This window comes from Pocillopora damicornis, chromosome 6 (assembly GCF_964200805.1).
Source record: "Pocillopora damicornis chromosome 6, jaPocDami1.2, whole genome shotgun sequence".
In the NCBI taxonomy this organism is placed as follows: Eukaryota; Metazoa; Cnidaria; class Anthozoa; order Scleractinia; family Pocilloporidae; genus Pocillopora; species Pocillopora damicornis.
In genome coordinates this window covers 1,121,145-1,142,500 of record NC_142675.1, presented here as the reverse complement: position 1 = coordinate 1,142,500, position 21,356 = coordinate 1,121,145, and the positions used below count along the sequence as shown (strand labels likewise).

At 38.1% G+C, this 21,356-nt stretch overlaps 3 protein-coding genes across 3 annotated transcripts in view; 2 read left to right on the top strand and 1 right to left on the bottom strand.

Annotated features, from left to right (window-relative positions):
• LOC113672864 (LHFPL tetraspan subfamily member 6 protein) overlaps window positions 1-2,462 on the top strand; it is a 3,104-nt gene extending 642 nt beyond the window's left edge. Inside the window, exons 1-2 of the mRNA XM_027189213.2 lie at window positions 1-26; window positions 1,827-2,462. The exon at window positions 1-26 is cut by the window's left edge and continues 642 nt beyond it. Coding sequence (XP_027045014.2) covers window positions 1-26; window positions 1,827-2,077 — 277 coding nt within the window. The 3' untranslated portion in view covers window positions 2,078-2,462. The remainder of the gene's footprint in view (window positions 27-1,826) is intronic.
• A 1,154-nt stretch (window positions 2,463-3,616) lies between these two features.
• On the bottom strand, window positions 3,617-5,544 carry LOC149043355 (DNA-directed RNA polymerases I, II, and III subunit RPABC5). The gene is made up of 3 exons (XM_089210767.1): window positions 5,445-5,544; window positions 5,154-5,261; window positions 3,617-4,473 (listed from the first exon to the last, which is right to left on the bottom strand). The coding sequence occupies exons 2-3, from the start codon at window positions 5,246-5,248 to the stop codon at window positions 4,365-4,367; spliced, it is 204 nt and encodes a 67-aa protein (XP_089066893.1). The 5' UTR covers window positions 5,249-5,261; window positions 5,445-5,544; the 3' UTR covers window positions 3,617-4,364.
• A 24-nt stretch (window positions 5,545-5,568) lies between these two features.
• LOC113673143 (propionyl-CoA carboxylase alpha chain, mitochondrial) lies at window positions 5,569-20,625 on the top strand. The gene is made up of 26 exons (XM_089210766.1): window positions 5,569-5,675; window positions 6,235-6,312; window positions 6,884-6,931; window positions 7,027-7,095; window positions 7,880-7,993; window positions 8,337-8,390; window positions 9,233-9,364; window positions 9,802-9,838; window positions 11,292-11,370; window positions 11,523-11,625; window positions 11,921-11,947; window positions 12,267-12,334; window positions 13,089-13,309; window positions 14,096-14,169; window positions 14,339-14,413; window positions 14,788-14,856; window positions 15,215-15,290; window positions 15,684-15,794; window positions 16,083-16,185; window positions 16,593-16,698; window positions 17,302-17,400; window positions 17,483-17,533; window positions 17,834-17,899; window positions 18,323-18,397; window positions 18,961-19,038; window positions 19,268-20,625. The coding sequence occupies exons 1-26, from the start codon at window positions 5,610-5,612 to the stop codon at window positions 19,349-19,351; spliced, it is 2,163 nt and encodes a 720-aa protein (XP_089066892.1). The 5' UTR covers window positions 5,569-5,609; the 3' UTR covers window positions 19,352-20,625.
• Window positions 20,626-21,356: the final 731 nt, after the last annotated feature.

The window sequence follows — 21,356 nt, the reverse complement described above, 5'->3', positions numbered from 1 at the left end:
CGGAGGAGCACTGCAAGTAATGGCTGGTGAGTAAAAATTTGAGACTAAAATCAATGCGCCAAAAGCTGATCTCATTACAAGGGTGTCGAGTATATTTACCAAGCAGCTCCTAGCTCCTAAATATAACACCTCGCAATAGTTTGTTTACTTTCTTTCGAAACTTTCTGGTTGAAATTTCGAATTTAAAGGGATTCTTTACCGAGTCACGTTAAATTTGAAACGATTTATCACTTAGTTTGCTTCGCTGCCCTGAAAATTGATTAAGTTGTCGGTGTTGCAAATTATCCGTCTCTCACCTCTTAATTGATCACAAAATTGAAGTCTACAAAGTTGAACAACGCTATTATAGCACTTGTGCAAATATTTTGGGAATACTTTCCTCGATAATTTCTAAGTGCTATTCCGTGAAAAGAAAGTACTTTCCAGAGTTAACATTCCGTTCAAAAGAATTACACCTACTACTTTCTAATGAATCGAGGTAAATTGCAGTTTCGCTCTGATCATGACTATTAATAACAAAGTAGCCGCGATGAATCGACAAATTGACACAATGACGATTACCAAGGTTACATTTCACAAAACTACAAATTGAATCCGGTTCCAATCGCAATGAACATTGATGGAACTATCTAGGTAAAATTTGGGTTGAGTATTTACTTGAAACGTCAAAACAGATTTAATTAATTTCCTTCGTTCGTGAGTAATAAATGAAATATGCTCGGGTCAATAATTTGACCGCAAGAAAATTACCTACTGCTGTGTTGAAAAGGAAACTTTTTGATTAAAAAACAAAGCTCTGTTGTGGTGTTCTTAATTTCATCTGATAAACAAAAGTATGCCGGCTCCATTAAGAGAGTGTATATTGTTTTCGCAGCGATAATATAAAAAATAGTGATCGATTCAATTCAGATGAAAATTCGTGCCGTGTCTGTTTGTACACAAAGGGAAAGAACCGATTAACGAGTTTGAGTTTCAATAAAAAGGTCGCCGGGGAAAGGTCAAATATCTAACGTTAATAGATTTTTAATCGTTCTTTTTTTTCTCTCTCTGTAAAATAATACGCAAAGTAGCAATTTATTCAATATAACGTTCTAGGAAGTAATTAGTGAATTCAAAACATAGCTGGAGATAAATTATTTTTTACCTATTTCTTCGAATTCCCAGAGACGCATTTAGAAAGGAATGACATTGGTTAGGAGTAATACAGAACCCCAGGAAACTTGAATCAAACAGTTATTGAGATGCTGTGACTTGACACACATCCAGGCTCAAGGGTAGATCTGATTTGTGATCGACACCGCGCTGTCGTGGCGCGAAACCTTCCCAGTATTCGAGCTACTTATCCTCTGACTGGATAATAAGAACCATAAACTCTTCGGTACTTTAGGGATAATTCCCCAAAACACCACGGCCTTGTTCTTTCCTTCCTCTTTCCATTGCTCTTTAGGGAGGGAAGGTAAAGTCACACTAAAATAACTCCACTTTTTTCAATCTCCTGTTTTCAATCTTGCTTTTATCGAGAGGTCTGGCGTCGAGACCTGGCCGGGTCATAATGGCGTGTTCTTAGGCGTGGCACTCTACACTCCACTCTCCCAATGCCTCTCTCCACCCCCCACCCAGAACATAAATGGGTACCAGCTAAATGTCGTGGGAGGGGGGTAAGTTGTAATGGACTAACACCCCTTCCCAGGGGGAGTAGTGAAACCCCTAGTTGCTTCATGCGTCAGAAATCTGGATAAGCTCATGCTCTAGTGAAGCTTTTCCTCACTATCTTACCTTGTTCTTGCTAAGTATTAATTTATCTATTTCTTCATTTTAATCCACAGGCTTTCTTCTGGCGATTGGTTTTGGTATTTACCCTTCAGGCTGGGGAAGTGTTGAATTTAAGCAAGCTTGTGGAAAAGAAGCAAATTTTTACAGGCTCGGCCATTGTAAACTCAGCTGGGCTTTCTTTTTGTTCGTGGTAGGAACTGGTTTGGCTTTTATTTGTGCTGTTTTGTCCACTCGAGCTGGGAAACAGAAAAAGCCGATCTATTCTAGAACGAGTATCGAGCGATCAGACAGTTTCATCATGTAGTTCGATGATAGGCAACTATTTGTAGCATCTCTCTAACGACGAAAAAAAAAACTCTGGATGAACACCTGACTGCATTTTAAGTCAATGACGTGGGTATTATGCTCAGAAGGCGAGCATTTTCGTGAACATAGCTTATCATACCCAAAGAAGTCCAGAAATTCCCGAAGACGTTCCGATTATATTACGAAGATGTACCGAAGAGTAGAAGGAAATGCAGTGTCTTCCGCATGTGAAGGTTCAGTTTTACGTAAGATTAGTCGCCTAGACGGTAGTTCTCTCCTATTGATTCGAGTGTATTCAACACCTTACATTTTATCAGAAGAGTGACTCAGTGACTGTCATAATGGCAAGCTGCCTTATTGAACCAATTGTAGATTCACCATTAAACAAGTGGTTTTTCCAAGCGTATTAATTCCTTTTATTTTTCTTCCCCTCATCAGCGTGCGTTCCCATGTAGTTCAGACCAGTGAAAAAACGAGCGAGGCTTGGGTAGGGTCGCGTATTCGCTCCGCCTGTACTATCGTGTCATTTACTATTTCGCACGGAAATTTGCTGAACGCCTGGAATAGGCCTCACACATTTCGCTGTAATTAGTATGGAGTGTGACCATTTTCTCATATTAGGCATAGGTTAGAGATCATGCCACCAACATTATAAGTAGCAAAAGAGAGTATCCCAACGCCCATTTTCTTCAAATCTCGTTCACCAAGGGCTGGATCGCCGAACGCTCTATCATGACTAATCAGCCTTTGTAACATGCTCTGTGAGTGGCCTGCGCGAAATTCGCGAGTGATTTTGTTTCGAGGGTGGAGTCACGTGCATAGGCAGGACCCTTGGGTCCGGAACAGCTGAGGTATTATTGGAAATAAAAGCTCAAAGCCTGGTTCAAACACCTAACAACCCCCTCCCCTCTCCTCTTCTTGTTATGCCCCTTATTTACAACTTCAAGTTTCCTGCGAGCCCAGTGTTCTCATGAAGCACTGACAGACATCAGACGTTGCTGACAATTTGCCACACGAAAATCACAAATTCATCTGACAGCTCTTCTGAACTAAATAATCAGTCAAATTAAAAGCAAGAATGATTAAAATCAAATTTCTCTTAATAAGATACATAATCAAGACTCTCCGATGGGTCATGAGAATTCAATAAATAATCATGATAATCAAATTTAGACTATAATAACCTTGAAAACAAGATGGGTGATTGTTTACGTCCAAAAGCGTGGTTCAAATACCATAACCACTCTCACAATCCCTTCCCCTGCCCACTTCTCCCTCTTATGCCCCTTATTTACATTTTCTGTGAGCCAAGTGTTCTCCAGAAGCACTGACAGATTATGTTTTCACTGGCTACTTCCTCCTGAAGTTCCAGAAACTATAAATGGTCAAAGCAGCCAAAAAGCTGTCTTGATTTGAAACAAATTTTTATCTTCTGCCAGCTAGTGGTTTTGCATGGATGACCACCAGAAAAGTATCTGGAGAACACTGTGAGCGCCACCTTTAGTAAACCTCTTTCTTTCCCTCTCCATCAACTATAGAACTCTAAATAGTGGTTTATTATAATCCAAACTAGAAAGGCATACTGTACACTGTATTCTTTGCCTTATACCGGTACTTGCAGAAATGACTAATGTGTAGCTTCTCTTTAAAATATCAATGAAACATAATCCAGTAGAGGCTCTAAGAATTGACATACTTCTCAGAAAGAGGATTTATCTTAATGTAACCTCAAATTCTTACAACTAAGTTGAAAGCAAATGTTGAGGAGTTTGAAGAGACAATTACAAAAAGGTTCTCATGAGGTTTACTCATTTTTGTCAAACCTTGAAAACACAAGAAACAAACTGAAGATTTCCTGCTGTAAAAAGAAAGCCCCCACAACAAAGGCTATATTAAGTTAGATTTTTCATAAAATACTTTTCACTTTCTTTGGTGCATTAGACTAAGTTCATAGGCTATGTAAGAAAATTAACAGAACAACAAAGTATAACAAAAGAAGACATGAATTGGACCAATGCTTTGGAAAAAGTTCCTAGAAATCTATATGTATGTTTCAATTTCCAACTGCTTAATTGTTCTCTGGCACATATGAAAACTAAGCCTAGCACACTGTCACACAGAGAGAAAGTTCAGTATCATAGGTTAAACAGACTTGTAATTTGTAAGACAAAGCAAGTGAAAATATTGCATCTCATGTACACACAAGAAGCTTGCATCTAGATTGCAGTAGTAAGCATGCACCATCACAGCTTCCATTGTTGACCAATGCAAAATTGCAGTAGAGTTTATTTTTCCAGCGGAGCATAATTCAATAGCTTTTCAATGAGATCCACATGTGAAAGAAGCATCCTTCTACAACAGTATCTTTTAAGACCCAGAGCATCAAGAGCATCTCTGATGGGACAAAAAAGGAGTGTTAAACTTTGAACTTAAAGGGTGATCAAGAAGTAATTTCTCCCAGCAATATCAAATGAATGCAAAGTCAAGACACCAGATGAGAATGGGAAGATTCTTAAGAGGGCTTCATCCTTTGACCCCAAAGAGACTAACATCTTAATTCTCCTTAGAGTATCACCCCTGAATCACACATAAAGGTCATGAGAATAAAGGAAATGATCATCAACTAATGGAGCTCTTGATTGTTGAACAAATTCTCCTTGTCAGCAACTTAGAAAATGTATAGAGAACAGTATGGAGAATTTACATACTGATGTTAGGGTGTAAAGGGTTAATACTACTTGATGTTACACTTCATTCTTAAAATTATCAAGCATAGGAGTCAACAATTCAATAATGGAAGTAACTGACTTGTCATATAAAAACAAAATCAACCTGAACTCTGCTTCGTAAATTCTCAGTTTTGCTTTAATAATTTTGAAATTATTTCAGTATATATGTAAGCTCGCTTGACTTTAATTCTAGTGGTGAACTTTTACGATGGGAAACTGTTGCGGGGAGTCTAAATAGACCATTCAGTGACATTTTTGCGACTCCAGTTCAGACAAGAAGCTAAGAAACCCGGAACTGGATTTGCTTTTTCTTAATGTTTCAAATCACATACACTAAATATTTACCCTTCCGTATATTCTGCTTGTAGGAAACCGAGGTAGGTTTCCCACTTATTTCCAATCACTTTCCCACACGTGAAGCAACGAATAGGAATGATCATGATCCTCGAATAACTAGAAACGAAATCAAACGCAACTGATAAGTTACAATAATCTACAGAATCGGAATACTATAAGCTAGCACGTGCAAACATCAATAAGTGCAAACTCCTTGAAAGACTTGAAGCAAAGTCTACATGACACGTTCACTTAAATATTCAGATATTCAAATATGCGAAAATCAAGGCAAAATATTACTTATAGTCAGCTCCAGACGATGAAAATCGGAGAAATAAACACACTTTTCGCCTGAAAACGAACTACAACGCTGTTCCTGACTTTGCTCCAGTCTCTCGCGGACAGTAGTATTTGACCCGCTGAAGAGATAAACTTCAGGCTCAGCTGTTTCAGTCACGTTTGAAGATGGCTGGAAAAAGTGTAGGATCTGGAATCTCTTCTTTATTACAAGGATCTTGTAAATTTTGCAAGGTTTGTAACATATTTAATGTTTTTTGAATTGTAAACTTGTGCCCTCAAGTAAAAAACTTTTTCGTCATGATCAAGTCAGATTTTCTCTTCCGTCGTGGCAGTTTGCACGTTGCGCTATTTTTACTCTGTAATTATTTAGATGGCTTTCTAAGTGTTTGTGCATTTTACTGAAATTAAATTTACGCATAATTTGAATTTTAAAGAAAAATGTGGCAAGTCATAATTTTATTTTCTACTCCTAAAATATTTGTTTAGATATTCACAACAGCTCTTCCCGATTTTCTCTGCTAACAAAAGGGGTGAAGGTCTGAAATAGGGGTTACCTTTGGGTGTACCCCTGTTGCTGTACCCCTTTCCTAGCTGAAACTGCATACTGTTTTCATCGTCAAGAAATTTTTACAGTTTATTTCTGTGATTAACGGACAAGGGTTTTTACTGATGAGTTCATGTGAGATATGAAGTGATAATGCTCGCTCGCTTTTCGACCTTTTTTAGTGAAAATAATTCACATAGATGTTACTATAAATGGATGAATAATCAGTAGAATTAAATTTCACAGCAACGAGCAGCCTGGTTCAAAAGATATCCACAGACATGGTTTAGGGGTTTGCAAACATCAGCGGCTCGGAATGAACAGGTGTGTTTTAAATCCAGCTTAAAGATGCAAATGCAGACTATTTATCATTGATAACCTTTATTTTTACCTCATGTGATTATATTGTTGGTAAATTATTTATGATCATGATGGATCTACTTGATGTCTTGCATATGATGTGACAGGTGATATTAACTCTTTCATTCCCAAGATCTAGCTGTTAATTCTCCCCTTAATCCTTTCCTTAATTAACCCCTAAGAGTGACTGGCATCTAATTTCTCCTTACAAGATCATACCTGAGTAAAACATTAAGGTCATGAGAATGAGGGAAATGATCAGCAACTAAAGAAGCTCTTGATTGTTAAACAAATTCTCCTTTTTAGAACCTTAAGAAATGTAGAGAGAAACTAGGGAGAATATGCATACTGATGTTAGGGTGTAAAGAGTTAATAACTTCTGAGAGTTGAAGGGTTGAATGCATTGTATTGTAATCAGGATAATGATGATGATGATGACAGTGATGATGATGATGATGATAATGAGATATCTTTGGAAAAACTATTTGACAGACATGTTCCAATCTCTCACTCTAATATTGCCATTATCTTGCAGCTTTTTGACAAGATTCTGATTGCCAACAGAGGAGAGATTGCCTGTAGGGTATGTAACAGAGATCTGGGAGCATGTGATTTGAGTTTACACTTTTATTAAATCTTGTCACTGTACATGAATTTCCTTTGTTCTTTTATTTTTAGGTCATGAAAACATGTAAACGTCTTGGAATTAAAACTGTTGCTATCTATAGTGAAGCAGATGCAAATGCTGTGAGTTTACCATCAAAATGCTTTTTCCTTACACCTATGTCTTTATTTGTTGGACAAATTAGACTAAATAATACCTATTATCTCAAATAATCATAATACAACCTCAAGCAAAAGTTAGCATTTTGAAAAGAAGATTTAACAATAGCCTTTTCTTCAGGAGTAACTATCAATTGTGAAATAGATATAGCTCTGAAAAAAGGACCACAGGAATTGTATTAGATAAAATCTTAACTGATGGAAATTAAAGGAGGCCTTTCTAGGCTTTTAAGCAGCAATCAGTTACTGGTGACTTGCTTTTAACTGAAAATCTCTGTTTGCCCTTTAACTCCCAAGATCTCAATTGTAATTCTCCTTACTGTCTGCCATACAATTCTGGTGATTTGATTTTGGAGAATTAGGTGTTAGATCAGCCAATAAAACTTTAATTCATTATTGATATTTTTCTTTATTCCCATAACTTGTCTGCTTGTTATTGTGATGATATTATGAGAAGTTCCATCTTGATCACTCATGGGAGTTAAACCTTTAAAGTGATTAACATGCAACTTCTTGCTATAATACCCAAACATTGTCCAGCAAATAAGTAATGAGAATATCCAAAACTTATCAGGTAGAAGTTGTTGTCTTAATCTAACTCTAAATTCTCGGAACTAATACACAAGGAATTCTGCAGTAGCTAGAGGGGAGAATTAACAATTAGATCTTGGGATTTAAAGAGTTATGGGTTAAAGAAGCTAAATGACTTAAACTTTATTATTGAACTTTAAATTATTTTCCATTTTAGCTGCATGTCAAAACAGCAGATGAATCGTTCTGTGTTGGTCCTCCTCCAACAAATCAAAGTTATCTCAACATGGATGCGATCATGGAAGCCTTACACACAACAGGAGCACAAGCGGTAGACAATGAACATCTTAGCCCTTAACTACTAAAGATCTTAACCTTTCATACACTAGCATCATTATACAACTTCTCTCTTGAACAATCAAGAGCTTCATGACTTTGTTTTCATTTCCTTTTTTCTCCTGATCTTGATGTTTGATTCAGGTGTGATATTGTTGGGAGAAATTAGATACTTATCAATCTTAGGGGTAAAAGGGTAACATGTAATCCTTCCTTTTAGCTGCCTTGAATTGTGTTATAATATTCTATGATAAGAACGCTCCGTCTGTTTCTGTATATTCTCCTTATGTAGCATAGATTAAATGTTTTTTGGACTCATTATTTACTACTGCTTGCAGGTTCATCCAGGATATGGTTTTCTATCAGAAAATGGCAAGTTTGTTGCAATGCTGGTAAGCATAACTTACCCCTTGGAATGCCAGCCATGTAGAAAATTTATTCGAGACAAAAGTTCAGTCATAAGTAGTGAAATTATTAATTCTGCAAAAGGTGGAGGCTTGAAAATTAAAGAATAACCCCCATTTGACACAACAATGGAGGCAATTGTGTTTGATATCCTTCAAATATTTTTTAACATGCAGGGAAAATGTTTACGAACAGCTCACCATTCACTGCATGGGATGTTCACCATCCAGTTTTCTCTGGTACAATTTATGAACAAAAACACATGTTCCTTCCTCTGTACAACCACACAAAGCTCTGTCATCTTGAATTAGATTTTAAATGCAGAGTTTTCCAGTTTGGTACTTGGGGTATATCCTCTGATATCCTCCAGTTTCAGCCAGGGGATATTTGGTCATGTGAGACATTAAAACCAGTTGCACATGAGGACAAAAAATTGGATTATGATAATAATATATAGATTTAGCCAAGCCTAAAAGCAGAGCTCACATTTTTTTTTCCCGCACATCCAAAGAGCACAACGCCTTGCCACGGCCAGGACTAGAACCCGGGTTGTCTGACTCAGAGCCCAGTGCACTGACCACTAGACTACTGGACAAAGCTGTGGCGTTGGCGTGCTCATGGTACAGTTGACCATGTATGTTAAAAGTAGCACCTTGTATGGTCAGTCGTATGGTCGTACAGTCATAAGTCCAAATTTTTTTGGCTTGATGGGTTACTACTACCATGATAATTTTTTGTGCTGCATGTTGCCCAATTTTCATTTCATTTAAGTAATAATGTTTCAAATTTTTTATCAAATAAATGATAATTGTTTGAATGTGCTGTTAAGGAAAAAGCTGGTATCACCTTCATTGGACCAAATGCTGCAGCAATTCAAGCCATGGGCGATAAAATTCAAAGTAAACTGATTGGTAAGAAGGCTGGAGTCAATATTATTCCTGGATTTGAAGGAGTTGTAAAGGTGAGACCATGTTGCTTCAAATTAATCCTGTATACCCCAATATCATTTTGCTTATTAACATTCTCCTTAATTTTCTCTATAAATTTTCTACGGCACTGATTAGGAAAATCTGTTAAACAATCTAGAGCTCTTCTAGTTGGGAATCATTTCCTGTACTCTTGTGACTGTAATTTCTGATTTAGAGGTGATACTGCAGGAGAATTGTATGGTATTTACTTCAAAAGGTTTAAGGGTCAAGAATTGCTTCAAGCCATGGATATTTATTTCAGAAACACATTTAATACAGTAAGACAGTGTAGCAATCCAACAAAGGTTTCTCAAAGTAGAATTTCTTTCTGATTTTTCCAAATGTTATCATCACACAAATAAAATCCCAAGTTATAGAAAACACTGAAGTTATCTGAATTTGTAATATTTCTGGTTTGGTGTTTTTTTAGAATGATGAAGATGCAGTCAGAATAGCAAACGAGATAGGTATGTTACAAACTCAGAACACAAATTCTTTGGAAGGCTAATATCTAGATGGAGTGTAGTTGCTATTTTATAAATTAAGTTTTCAAGTGGTTTCAACAGGGTACATGTACATGTCTCCTCTAAAAATTGATTTTGTAGATAAATACTACACATTGAATGTCACAAAGTGAATGCTCCTTCAATTAATTTGCCAGATGGATGCGTATTTAGATGTAAAGATTTGTATAGGTGTAGATGCATATATGTGATTAGACTGAAAATAAATGATGAATACAAATATTTAACCAAGAAAATATAACAAAATTAAGAACAACCACAAAAAAGTTAATGAAATAGGAACAAGCTTACAATTTGTGGCATGACCAGGTCCAGTAGGAAATCTTTTAAATGAAAGTAACATGGTGCTGGCAAAAAGTAACACAAAGACTGATGTAGTTGAAATCATCTGGCAGTGAGAATTATCTGGTGAAAACAATGCGCATACTGGCAAGAAATAAATATTTTTGGCGTTTTGTAATTCTTTCACAACCTCACGCAAAAACTTAATGGAACAGAGACAGAACATTACAATTACAGCAGAAAGAAAAAAATATGAAATTATGTAGCAGTTGCTTAACCCTTTAACTCCAAGATCAAATTTGTAATTCTCCTTACTGTCAACCATGCAATTCTTATAATGTTAGGGAAGGTATGTTTTTTCTTGGGGGGGGAGGGCTGGGGAATTTTGGTATTTTTCCCAAAAGAAAGTGTTGGCCCTCCCTCATGTTTTGATTAAAAAACTCCTGACCCCCCCACTTTTAGGTGACTGACAAAAGTGTGACCCTCCCCTCACTACCGAATTAAAAGAAACAAGTTGAAAAGAAAAAACTTAGTCTGTTAAAAAAAAATAGAAAATAACATCACAAAAATCTACATTAAAAATTCTGGAAAAGGTGTGACCCTCCCCTTGAATAGCTGAAAAAGAGGGTATGGCCCTCCCCCTTTGGTGATCACTTTCACTGATGACCCTCCCCTCTGAGACCCCAGCCCTCCCCCCCCCCCCCCCCCAAGAAAAAACGTACCTTCCCTCAGAGAATTTAGTATTGGATCACCTGATTATCCCCAAATTGATATTTTTCTTTATTATCATCATTCATCTGGTTTATATTGTATTAATATTGTAAAGAGAACTTCTGTCTTGGTCACTAATGGGAGTTAAAGGGTTAACAATAAACAGAGATGCAAGTTCTAGTTGATACAGATCTTTTTAAACAATGTCAAAAAAGGGTTATAACAAACTTTAGGAAAAGGTATGTTTTCCTCAAACAAGCCTTTTAAAGAAACCTAGGGATCTTTTAATGGTCTAAAATCATGACTCAAGTAGAACTTTATTTGAAATTATAGCCAGCTTATAGGCAGTATACCCCTCTTGATTGCTTGTGAGCTTCACTTAATAGTCATCATCAATCTTTAGGTTATCCAGTCATGATCAAGGCTTCCGCTGGTGGAGGTGGCAAAGGAATGAGAATTGCTTGGAATGATGAGGAAACAAAGTAGGAAATGTAGTTTCTTCCTTTCTATTTAATTCTGTTACCACACTGTTGGAGGCAATTAGATTGCAAGGATTGCCAGTGATTTCAAAGTGAATATGATAAAGCTGTAAATATGATCACAAGATCTGAAAGACATACTGTTTTTCTATCAGAGAAGGGTTTCGACTCTCATCCCAAGAAGCAAGGTCCAGTTTTGGAGATGACCGTTTGTTAGTGGAAAAGTTTATTGACAATCCAAGGCACATTGAGATTCAGGTACAGAATGCTGGTAATATAAGTTATTATGCTCTGACTGGCAAACCATGAATATCCTTCACTATTCACCTTGGTGAAACTGAAGATATGCATGCTCCCTTGTGTTGTAGAAATAATTTTGTTAAAATCATCTTTTTTTGCTATTAACTGGGTGATTAGTATACTGATTAAATGAGTAGTAATGATTCACCACATGAATGTGTGGAATGTTGCTCGAATTTATTTTGCTGGTCCAGAGTACAATGTTTTTTAAACAAATTTGGTTTCATTCTTTTTTTTCAATCCTTCTGCTAAGGTTCTTGGAGACAAGTATGGGAATGCTGTAAGTTTTCATTTGTATAATTTACCATAACAGTTAAACTTCAATAATTTCTGTCCATTAGTACCATGAGTCCCCATTCACCAGCTTTTTATGTACTGCATGTTTAACATATCAGGAAATGTCACAAACAGGTGAGCAACAAATTGGTGTACTTGTAACAGTCTTTTGTTCCTAACTGGCCCAGAAATTTCCTTTCATGTTGCCTCAACCCCTAAGCAGTAGACTTAACTAATTGCTTTTTTTAAGCATTTGTGAATTGGGTTTGTGTAATGATGCAAAATATTGGATCAAAGTTTCTAATTTTATGCATTACACATAGGTTTATGTGAATGAAAGAGAATGTTCTATCCAGAGACGGAACCAGAAAGTCATAGAAGAATCTCCTAGGTAAAATCAAAGTTTCTGTTTTATATTATTAGGGGTGGATCCAATAAATGTTGATGAAAAGGAGGGGGGGTGCTCAAACTTTGATAGATAAAACACCAATTTTTTTTTACACTCTAGCCTGGAAATATTTCTCCACAACTATCAGTTGGTAATGTGTGATCCTGTCATTCCAAGAATTTTCTTTGTAGACAAGTAGTAAGAAATTCACTGGTTTTTAGGAGGAGGGGGTTGTGGACAACTTTGCCACTGTATATCTATCATGCAGTTTGTCAAATGAAATATGGTGTTTTGAAATGAAGCTGGAAACCTCTTGAAGCTTCTGTGAAATACAACATCCTTACAAATGCTCTCAGCTGCCTCTAAAGTGTTACAGTTTAACTCTTTGACTCTCTTAACCCTTTAACTCCCAGATCAAATTTGTAAATTCTCCTTACTGTCAACCATACAATTCTTTAATGTTTAAGTTCAGAGAATTTAGTTTTGGATCAACTTATTATCCCCAAATTGATATTTTTCTTTATTCTCATCACTTGTCTGGTTGATATTGTATCATATTGTAAGGAGGAATTCTCTCTTGGTCACTTGTGGGAGTTAGAGGGTTAAGCTTGCCCTTATACCTTCTTTCAATTTCAGTGCATCATTACCCTCTTCTGTTTCTACAAATTTGTCACCATTTGCAAAAACTGTTGAACATATTGTCTTAAATATTTTGTTGCAATCTAATGTATCAAAATGTTTTTTTTTTTTCTTTTAGCCCATTTGTGGATCCTGACATGAGAAAAGCAATGGGTGAACAAGCTGTTGCACTGGCTAAAGAAGTTGGATATGACTCAGCCGGCACTGTGGAGTGTTTGGTTGACTCACAGAAGAACTTTTATTTCCTAGAAATGAACACTCGTCTGCAGGTGGAACACCCCATCACTGAGATGGTAGCTGGAGTTGATCTTGTGGAACACATGATCAGAGTAGCAGCAGGTATGAGAATCCTGTTGTATGAAAAGAAAAGGGAAATGAAATGAAGTTATAACTTGCAGATGAGACATGAATAACTGATTCTGACTGGTGAACTGCAGGAGACATTTTTCTCAAAAGAAGGCTTGCTGTACTTTTTAGCTCAATATTCATTTAGGAGTTTCATTTAGCAGCCAGGTAGTGGGTTGCTTGCCCCATTTGTAACCTTAACATAATCGTCACTGTTCTCTTAGCATACTTAGTTTGGGATAGACCTCAAATTGCAGGGGAATGAAACTGCTCCAGTCTAAACTTTTAAAATTTTCCTGGGCAGCCCAGACCTCTCAAGGAATTGGAGGTCTCTTTGTCCCTAATAATTTTGAAACCACTGTTCATTTTTTTGCGGGGATGCATTAAATTCCCTAAGCTGACATGCTTTGACGTGAATAGATACCTTTACAATAAATTTTTGGGGCGGATTTGCATTTCATCGTCGAGAACAAAGTCAAGCCAAGTTTCTTTTGGTCTTGAATGAAGGGGTAAGTTTCTAAAGAAACTGTGGTGCTGCGTCGGTGGGAGAGTATAGCAGGTAATTTAGTGTTAACAACTGGGTTGAAAACGTAAATTAGCCACCGTAAAGAGTAAAAAAGCTGACGTTTCGAGCGTTAGCCCTTCGTCAGAGCTCTGACGAAGGGCTAACGCTCGAAACGTCAGCTTTTTTACTCTTTACGGTGGCTAATTTACGTTTTCAACCCAGTTGTTAACACTAAATTACCTTATTTTGGTCTTGTTGCGTGTAACGTCTTTCAGATCATCCGCTTAACATCACGCAGGCTGATATTCCCATCAATGGCTGGGCTGTTGAGTGCCGTGTGTACGCTGAGGTGAGGCATTTGGAAAGTTCCTCTGTCATTAGCTGTGCTATCCAGGGTGAAAATCATTACCTGATGCTTTTAAAAATTCTCTTTGAGTATCACCTTGATCACACATTAATATGGGCAAGGAGAAAATAATCAGTGATCACAAGCTTAACTTTGACCGTTTCTTGTCTAGGATCCATACAAGAATTTTGGTTTGCCATCCATTGGAAGGTTGTACAAGTATATTGAGCCAACCCATCTACCAAATGTAAGTAATTTGACTCGAACATCAAAAATCTTTATTTATTTATTTGGAACAACAGACAGGCTTGCCCAATTCAGCTTTAAAGCTGGTTTAAATGGAGGCTTGTATGAACAATAACAAGGCCAGACCTTAACATAGGGAGTTACGTTCCCTACTTTTTGCGAGAAGTGTGTGGATTCTTTAACGTCCCCTGATAACCAGTATAGGGAACATACGGGAGACAGGACAACGGTTTATCGTCCTCATCCGAGAACTGGAATGCCTAACGATTTGCGCATGTCATAACAGAGGCAGCACATTCCCCTCACTTATTTTAAGACCCTGAGTGCTCTTACTTAAATCGACTTGGCTAACAGTGTTCCTCTCTGTCTTGTTAGGTTCGCTGTGACAGTGGTATCATTGAAGGCAGTGAAATAAGCATTTATTACGACTCCATGATATCGAAGGTAAACATTTCGGATCAATATCAGTATCGGGGCAATTGCCCACCTACCCCTCCCCTAACCCAATAACAGTCAATTGATGACAAGTTAGGGTTAATGTTGGGTTAGGGGAGGGGTAGGTGGGCAGTTGCCCAGATACTGATATTGATCCAACATTCCTTGGTGATTTTAAGGTAAATTTGTGTTTAATGTCAGTATCTGAGCAACTGCGCGCTGCGCACCCACCCCTCCCTTAAGCCAATGCGATGGATGTGCTATTTGTCACCTTTCTGTGTCCTTATTTCTATGAAATAATATCCTATCCTTGCGGGCAGTTTTTGTGATTTCTTAGCTAAAAAAATGTCTCTTATCAATATTTTAGCTGGTTACTCATTCGCCGACCAGAAATGAAGCTCTTGATCTGATGAACAAGGCGTTGGATTCTTATGTTATCAGAGGTAACAGTGAAATAACGGTCAAACCGTAGGGTGGTATGCGCAACTAGAACTACCTTGCACAGCAAAATAACAGCACCGTAACATAGAACTGCTCGGTAGCTTCACACGTTTGGTGTTATCCACAGACTTGCAAGTCAGAACCATCGTGCACAACATGATAAACAGCTGCTGGTCTCACACAAGGGTTTATCCTCAAGCTTGATCGCGAGAACCTTATGTCGTCAAGAGCTTGAGAAAAAATTGTCGCCCATGAAGAAAAAAACTAAAAAAAGCAGCGCGTGATCCGAATGTTTGGAATTCAGTCTCTCAAAGGGAATCAGAATCCCACGCTCCTTCATTAGTTCACAACTTAGCTCAAAATTAACCACATTTTTGTTCTCTGATATTCTCTAGGTGTTACATACAATGTTTCACTTCTCCGTGATGTTCTTAACCATCCCAAATTCCGCCTCGGAACCATCACCACGAAGTTTCTTCCTGAAGAGTATCCAAGTGGATTTAAAGGTGAATCGCGCAAGAAAAACTAACTAACAAAAAAACATTTGGCGTCAGGGTCATTGCGCTATAATTTCGTTTCAGACAGTTTACTTTCACGGTGCTTCTCCACAAAAAAGGATATTAACGGTTATGGCTTTCAGAAAATTCTCAGGGAACTTGCAGAGCGGGGATAGTAACCTTACTAGCGGTGGAGTTTTATCCTTTTCAAGGGAGGTAGCACAATTGTGGCTGTTTGAAGAAGTTGGCCACGAATCGTTGCTGAATTTGTTAAATCTGGTTTTTATTCAACATCAGGTCATCAGTTGACTGAGGAAGAAAGAGATGAACTACTGGCCACGACAGCCTATTTCTTCGTGCAAAGAGCAAGAAAAGCGATGGCCTTCAAGAACCAAAGCAAGTGAGTTATGGGAATAGGATTGGGAAATAAAGAAGACAGAACCGAACTGGTGTGACTTGCGCTACCGCACGCGCGACTTCTGCACGCGCGCTCTGAGACCTTAACGTCAGCATTGTTACGTGTACGATTTTCATGCGTGTGAGTTTTCAGTTTTGGTGGGTCGCATTTTTGAGGATCTTCGTTTGGATTCTTAGTGTAAAGCGTGTTTCCCTTTGGGTTTTTTCTTTTTCGTGTGATGAAACGCGCCTGTTTTCGAAAAGTTTTCCGTAACCGCTTTCGAAAACGTCCACCGCAAAGTAACTTCCCGAGATTTTTTTTCGTTCCTCGAGCTAACAAAACGGTAGCAGCTTGGAGTGCTGGTCACATGAAAATTGCTGTTTTTAACAATCATTTTATTTTGTTTTTAGGCTCAATGCTGTGAGCAAGAAACCATCTGCGTGGGACCTGGTAATTACTCTGCAGAAAGCTGATTATCCAGTTGTGATACAGGCCAAGGAAGACGGAAATTTCGAGGTTAGCCTGAAAAGGTCTTCTTGTCAAAACTGTGCGTAGATTAAAACAACACCCAAAATTTTGGTCACCATGGCGGAAGAATTTTGCCCTTCGTGCATTTTACTCCTTCCTGTTTCCTGTGTAATTATAATTTAAATTTCAATGTGATGTTGCTTTTCGAGTTTCATCTCTAACCGATTATGGAAAGGAGCGCAATGAGGAGCCGTTTGTACTAATTGAATACTGGGTTTTGTCAAATAAAATTCCCAAAAGGACAGGAATCTTCTGAAGAGTTCGATTAAAGAGTGAATGGTGTGGATGAAAGAGTGTTCAGTTTACTTTGAACAAATGTGAAACTAAATGAAATTAGGGTAATGGTTAAGTTTTGTGGGACAGAACTAGGATGCCTGTGAATAAATAAATTGTAAAATGGCCAGCCTTGAGGAAGGGAGACTTGTTTACTTGTCTGATTCACACACCCGGATCAAAGGATACCCAACAATACTTGTTTAGAATTTTAGACGGACAGACGATGGCGAAGGTGGAAGTGAAATTTACTTGCCGTTCCTGTCTTAATAAAACTTGACTTAGTCTAAGATTTTCTTAATTCTGGCTGCGTTGTAGGTCAGCATAGATGGAAAGCAAGTGGATTTCAATACATCCTCTGGACTGTCAGATCCGGTATTCGGAGCCAAGATAAATGGAAATGATGTTTTGTTACAGGTAAGATTGGGGTTAATTTTATACTATCAGTTGTCCAATAACCTATCAACAATGAATGACTTTTCCTTGCCTTCTTCTGCAGACTTTAAAGAAAGAAGGAAATCTCTTCGCAATCCAGCACTATGGAACAACAGTAAGAGAATCAGTGTAATACAAGTTAGGAAAATTTACCCGACGGAGGAACTGCGTGCAAAGAAGATTTTTGAATATGGAAGCGATCTTCGCAGTAGTGAACAGTACTTCGGCAGCAGTGAAAATAAGGGTCGAAAAACAAGAGAGGTCTTTGGTTCAAATCCTGAACAGGCCTGAATTTTTCATATATTTACAATCAAAGAAGATAATCATTATCCTCATTAGGAAAATTTAGGAGACTGGTGCGATAGTTGTAAAGACGTTCTCGTACACCGTTGTAAGTCACGTTTTGTTTTTGCAGTACAAGCTACGAGTGCACACGAAGGATCAGTACGAGTACATGAAGTACATGCCAGAGAAACAAGAGGTTTGGTGAAATCCTATGAACGGGAAGGAATTCTGAGACAAACTAATTACTTGAAAACACCTTTTTATCTTTTATATTATGTGGTGAAGCGCTTTGATCGCTGAAAAAAGCGTTAACTCTGGAGAAAGTAAAAATCCTAGCAAGATTTGACTGAACTTTGCCTATTTAGAAGTTTGAAATGACTTTTCATTTGACTTTTGTTTAGTTTGCCGTTATCAATCTGACTTCATTTGACCTGACTTTCTATGAACCCACTCGTTCGGCCTCCACTTCCTCTCGTTAGTTCATTTGCTCGAAATTTTCCCAAGTTAACTTGACTTGGCTTTTGATCTCGTCTAAGTAACTTTAATTTATCACTGGTAAATTCAATTTTGATGGAAGATAAGAAAATGTTTTAATGTATTAATACTTTCTCTTATCCAGGAGGACATGTCCCCATTCCTCAAGTCACCCATGCCTGGCACAGTTGTATCAGTGGCTGTCAACGTCGGTGACACGGTAAGACATGCATTGCGAATTCACATAATGAAACTTTTGGATTCTTCGTCACGTAATCTCCCTGCCTCTTCGTCCGCGCGAGGGCCAAAAAACAGTCTACGTGACAAGTTCACAAGAACGTCCCTCCCCTTTCTTTTGCATGGTAAGCCAAGAAATTGTTGATTGACAAGCACGCGCAAGTGACCTCTACGTGCACACGCAGGTGACCTCTGCGTGCACGCATTCGCAAGGATAACTTCTACAAACACGTGCGACTGACTTCGGCGTGCGACTTCTTGGCTTGCACGTAGATGTCACCTGCACATGCACGTTCAGATGCTCGTGAAAGAAACAAGTTCGTCCTAAAGTCGGGTAGATTTCAAGTGGTTGTGAAGCATCTGTGTGGAACAGGAATCAAATGATGCAAATCACATCTGCGTTCACATGCTCGGAGTTCCAAACATGATTTCAGTTTAACCGTACATGCATCTTGAATCTGGGCCACCAAAAGTTGACCATATATTAGTTGGCGTCAAATGAATTTAAAATATAACTCATTCTCTATGTCCGTTATTTTTCGTCAGGTTCATGAAGGACAGGAGTTGACCGTAGTGGAGGCAATGAAGATGCAGAACAGTTTGCATGCAGGACTTTCTGGAACTGTAAGTAAATGATGGAAAGATAATGGTATTATTTCAAATTTGTCATCAATTTTTATTTTAAGCTCTGATCCAGGGCCTGAGGATGATCCCCTTCCACCTAGAGGCGAGTTAAGTCTGGAGCGAAAAGATTTTTCCCATTTTTTCCAACATGGCCTTGTACACGGCTAAAAAAAAGGAAACAAGCCATGGAGCGTTAAGAATTCTGAGCTTATTTTATTTTGTTGTACAGGTAAAAAAGGTGAATTTTAAAGCCGGAGACAAAGTTGGTGAAGGAGATATTATGGTTGAAATTGAACATCACCCCGACTACTGAGACGGCAATTCTATTCTAGGAGGAAAAGGTTATCACAATTTTCGGGTCAAGTGACTTTTTATGAGCTCGTGGAAGTGACTTCCGCGCAAAGTCTCGTCGACTTCTGCTCGGAAATGCCAATGACAAAATGAACTGACTTCTTTGTGTCCGTGAAAATGACTCCTGTGAAGCTACAATTGCTGGCCTACCACTAAAGTAGGGAGCTCATGTATGCATATTATATGTACATGCACATGAACTAGCGTCCTTATGGGGCGCGTGCGGGTAATCATAGGCGTGCGTGCGCGTTTGATCTCCGTATGAACTCCTAGGTGACTTATATGTGCATGCACGATTGACTTAAGTGTGCACATACAGCTTACATCTGCGTGTTGTACTTGCGTAAGTGACTTCAGGGAGCATTCACAAGATTTACTTCTGCCCGAACGTGCAACTGACCCTTGCGTGCACGCGTAAAGAACTCCACGTGCACGTGACCTCTGCATGCACGCGTAGGTAACTTCTGCAAGCACGCCCAACTCACTTACGCGTGTGACTTCAACGCTTGCACGTAGATGGCACCAGCACATGCACGCGCAAATGACTTCTGCATCTACGAGCAATTCACTTAAACACGCCTTATATCGTACGTGAAAAATTTTAATTGATGGTTTGGTGAAGGTTGACGTTGTATCAAGTCATAATTTCAGCTAAACTTTGTGTTCGGATGTAATTGATTTGAGTTCTTATGTAATTTAATACGCATTGCTGGAGGTTCTAAATGTTTTTTTCCTGAAAGTGTGTGAGAATTTTCTTGAACATATTATGGCGATGTTGTAACACATTTTGGAACATCTATCGAAGTCTTAATTACTACCTCTCTATGGTGCATCAGAATATGAAATTTTTGGTCAATCTTTGTTATAACGTTCGAAGATTTTAACTAATTTTTCAATCAAAAAATACCATCAACACTCTCGAATTCTGTGGACAGGATCAAAACAGTTTTGATTAAATTGGTGACAGGTCTTGGTGTCGTCCAATTGTGACTAGTCGTACTCGTGATAAACAAATCACTAGAACGGTTACAGACCTAATTGGACTCCACTCGGTCATATTACCATGATCTATTTTGCAAATGTAAAGAAACAGTCAGAACTCAACACTCCGTTCCTAAAATGGACTGTGGTTTATGCACTTTTAGAAGAAGGAAAACTCATTTTAAAATCTCAGACGTATTGAATATGGCTTTACAGCATGGAGCTGAATAAAATGGATAAGAGCTTTTCAAGAAACGTGTCGGTACTGTTATTGTAGAGAACTATCCTATCATGATGAAACTTGTTTCGTACTAGTATCCAATTTTGGACACGAATGTCCAATTTTGGACACGAATATCCAATTTTGAACACCAGTGTCTGATTTTGGACACTTGTGTCCGATTTTAGACACCAGAGTTAGATCTTAGACACCAATGTCCGATTTTGGACGTTAGTGTCTGATTTCGGACACTAATGTCCAATTTTAGACAGAACTGCCCGATTTTAGACATTAGTGTCTGATTTCAGAAATTTGTGTCCTATTTAAAGCTGGGGAATATTCTTTCACGTGATGCGTTTTGACCAATGGCGAATGAGAATACCAGATGTATTGGATAAAGCTATGTTGCGTGAACGTGAATAATACTGATAAAACATTTTCGAGAAACATGTGTCGGTACAGTTTCTGTCCTAACCAGATGATACTTTTTTCGATCTTTGTTGCAAATCTGAGAAAAAAAACAACAACAAAACGAAACATAGGAAAAAAAAAACAGAAACAAAAAAAAAACACTTGTCTTAAGCCCGAGTCGCATTTGAATTTTTTTTGTTTGTTGTTGAAGTTAAAAATCTGTCGACAGATAGCGTAAAATAAGTGCGACCAACATTTGAAAAAACTTGCCAAATGTTTCCGAGTCGCTCACAATTTTCGCCAATCTTCAAAAGAATCGATGTCCTACCACGGAGGCTTCAAATTTTGGCACAAC

Excerpts from the sequence above, each read along its gene's own strand:
- LOC149043355 (XM_089210767.1), bottom strand. The coding sequence starts at position 5,248 with ATGATCATTCCTATTCGTTGCTTCACGTGTGGGAAAGTGATTGGAAAT. Across the intron at positions 4,474-5,153 it reads CAAGCAGAATATACGGAAGG|AGATGCTCTTGATGCTCTGG; the intron begins GTAAATATTTAG and ends TTGTCCCATCAG.
- LOC113673143 (XM_089210766.1), top strand. The coding sequence starts at position 5,610 with ATGGCTGGAAAAAGTGTAGGATCTGGAATCTCTTCTTTATTACAAGGA. Across the intron at positions 9,839-11,291 it reads CAGAATAGCAAACGAGATAG|GTTATCCAGTCATGATCAAG; the intron begins GTATGTTACAAA and ends ATCAATCTTTAG. Across the intron at positions 13,310-14,095 it reads CATGATCAGAGTAGCAGCAG|ATCATCCGCTTAACATCACG; the intron begins GTATGAGAATCC and ends AACGTCTTTCAG.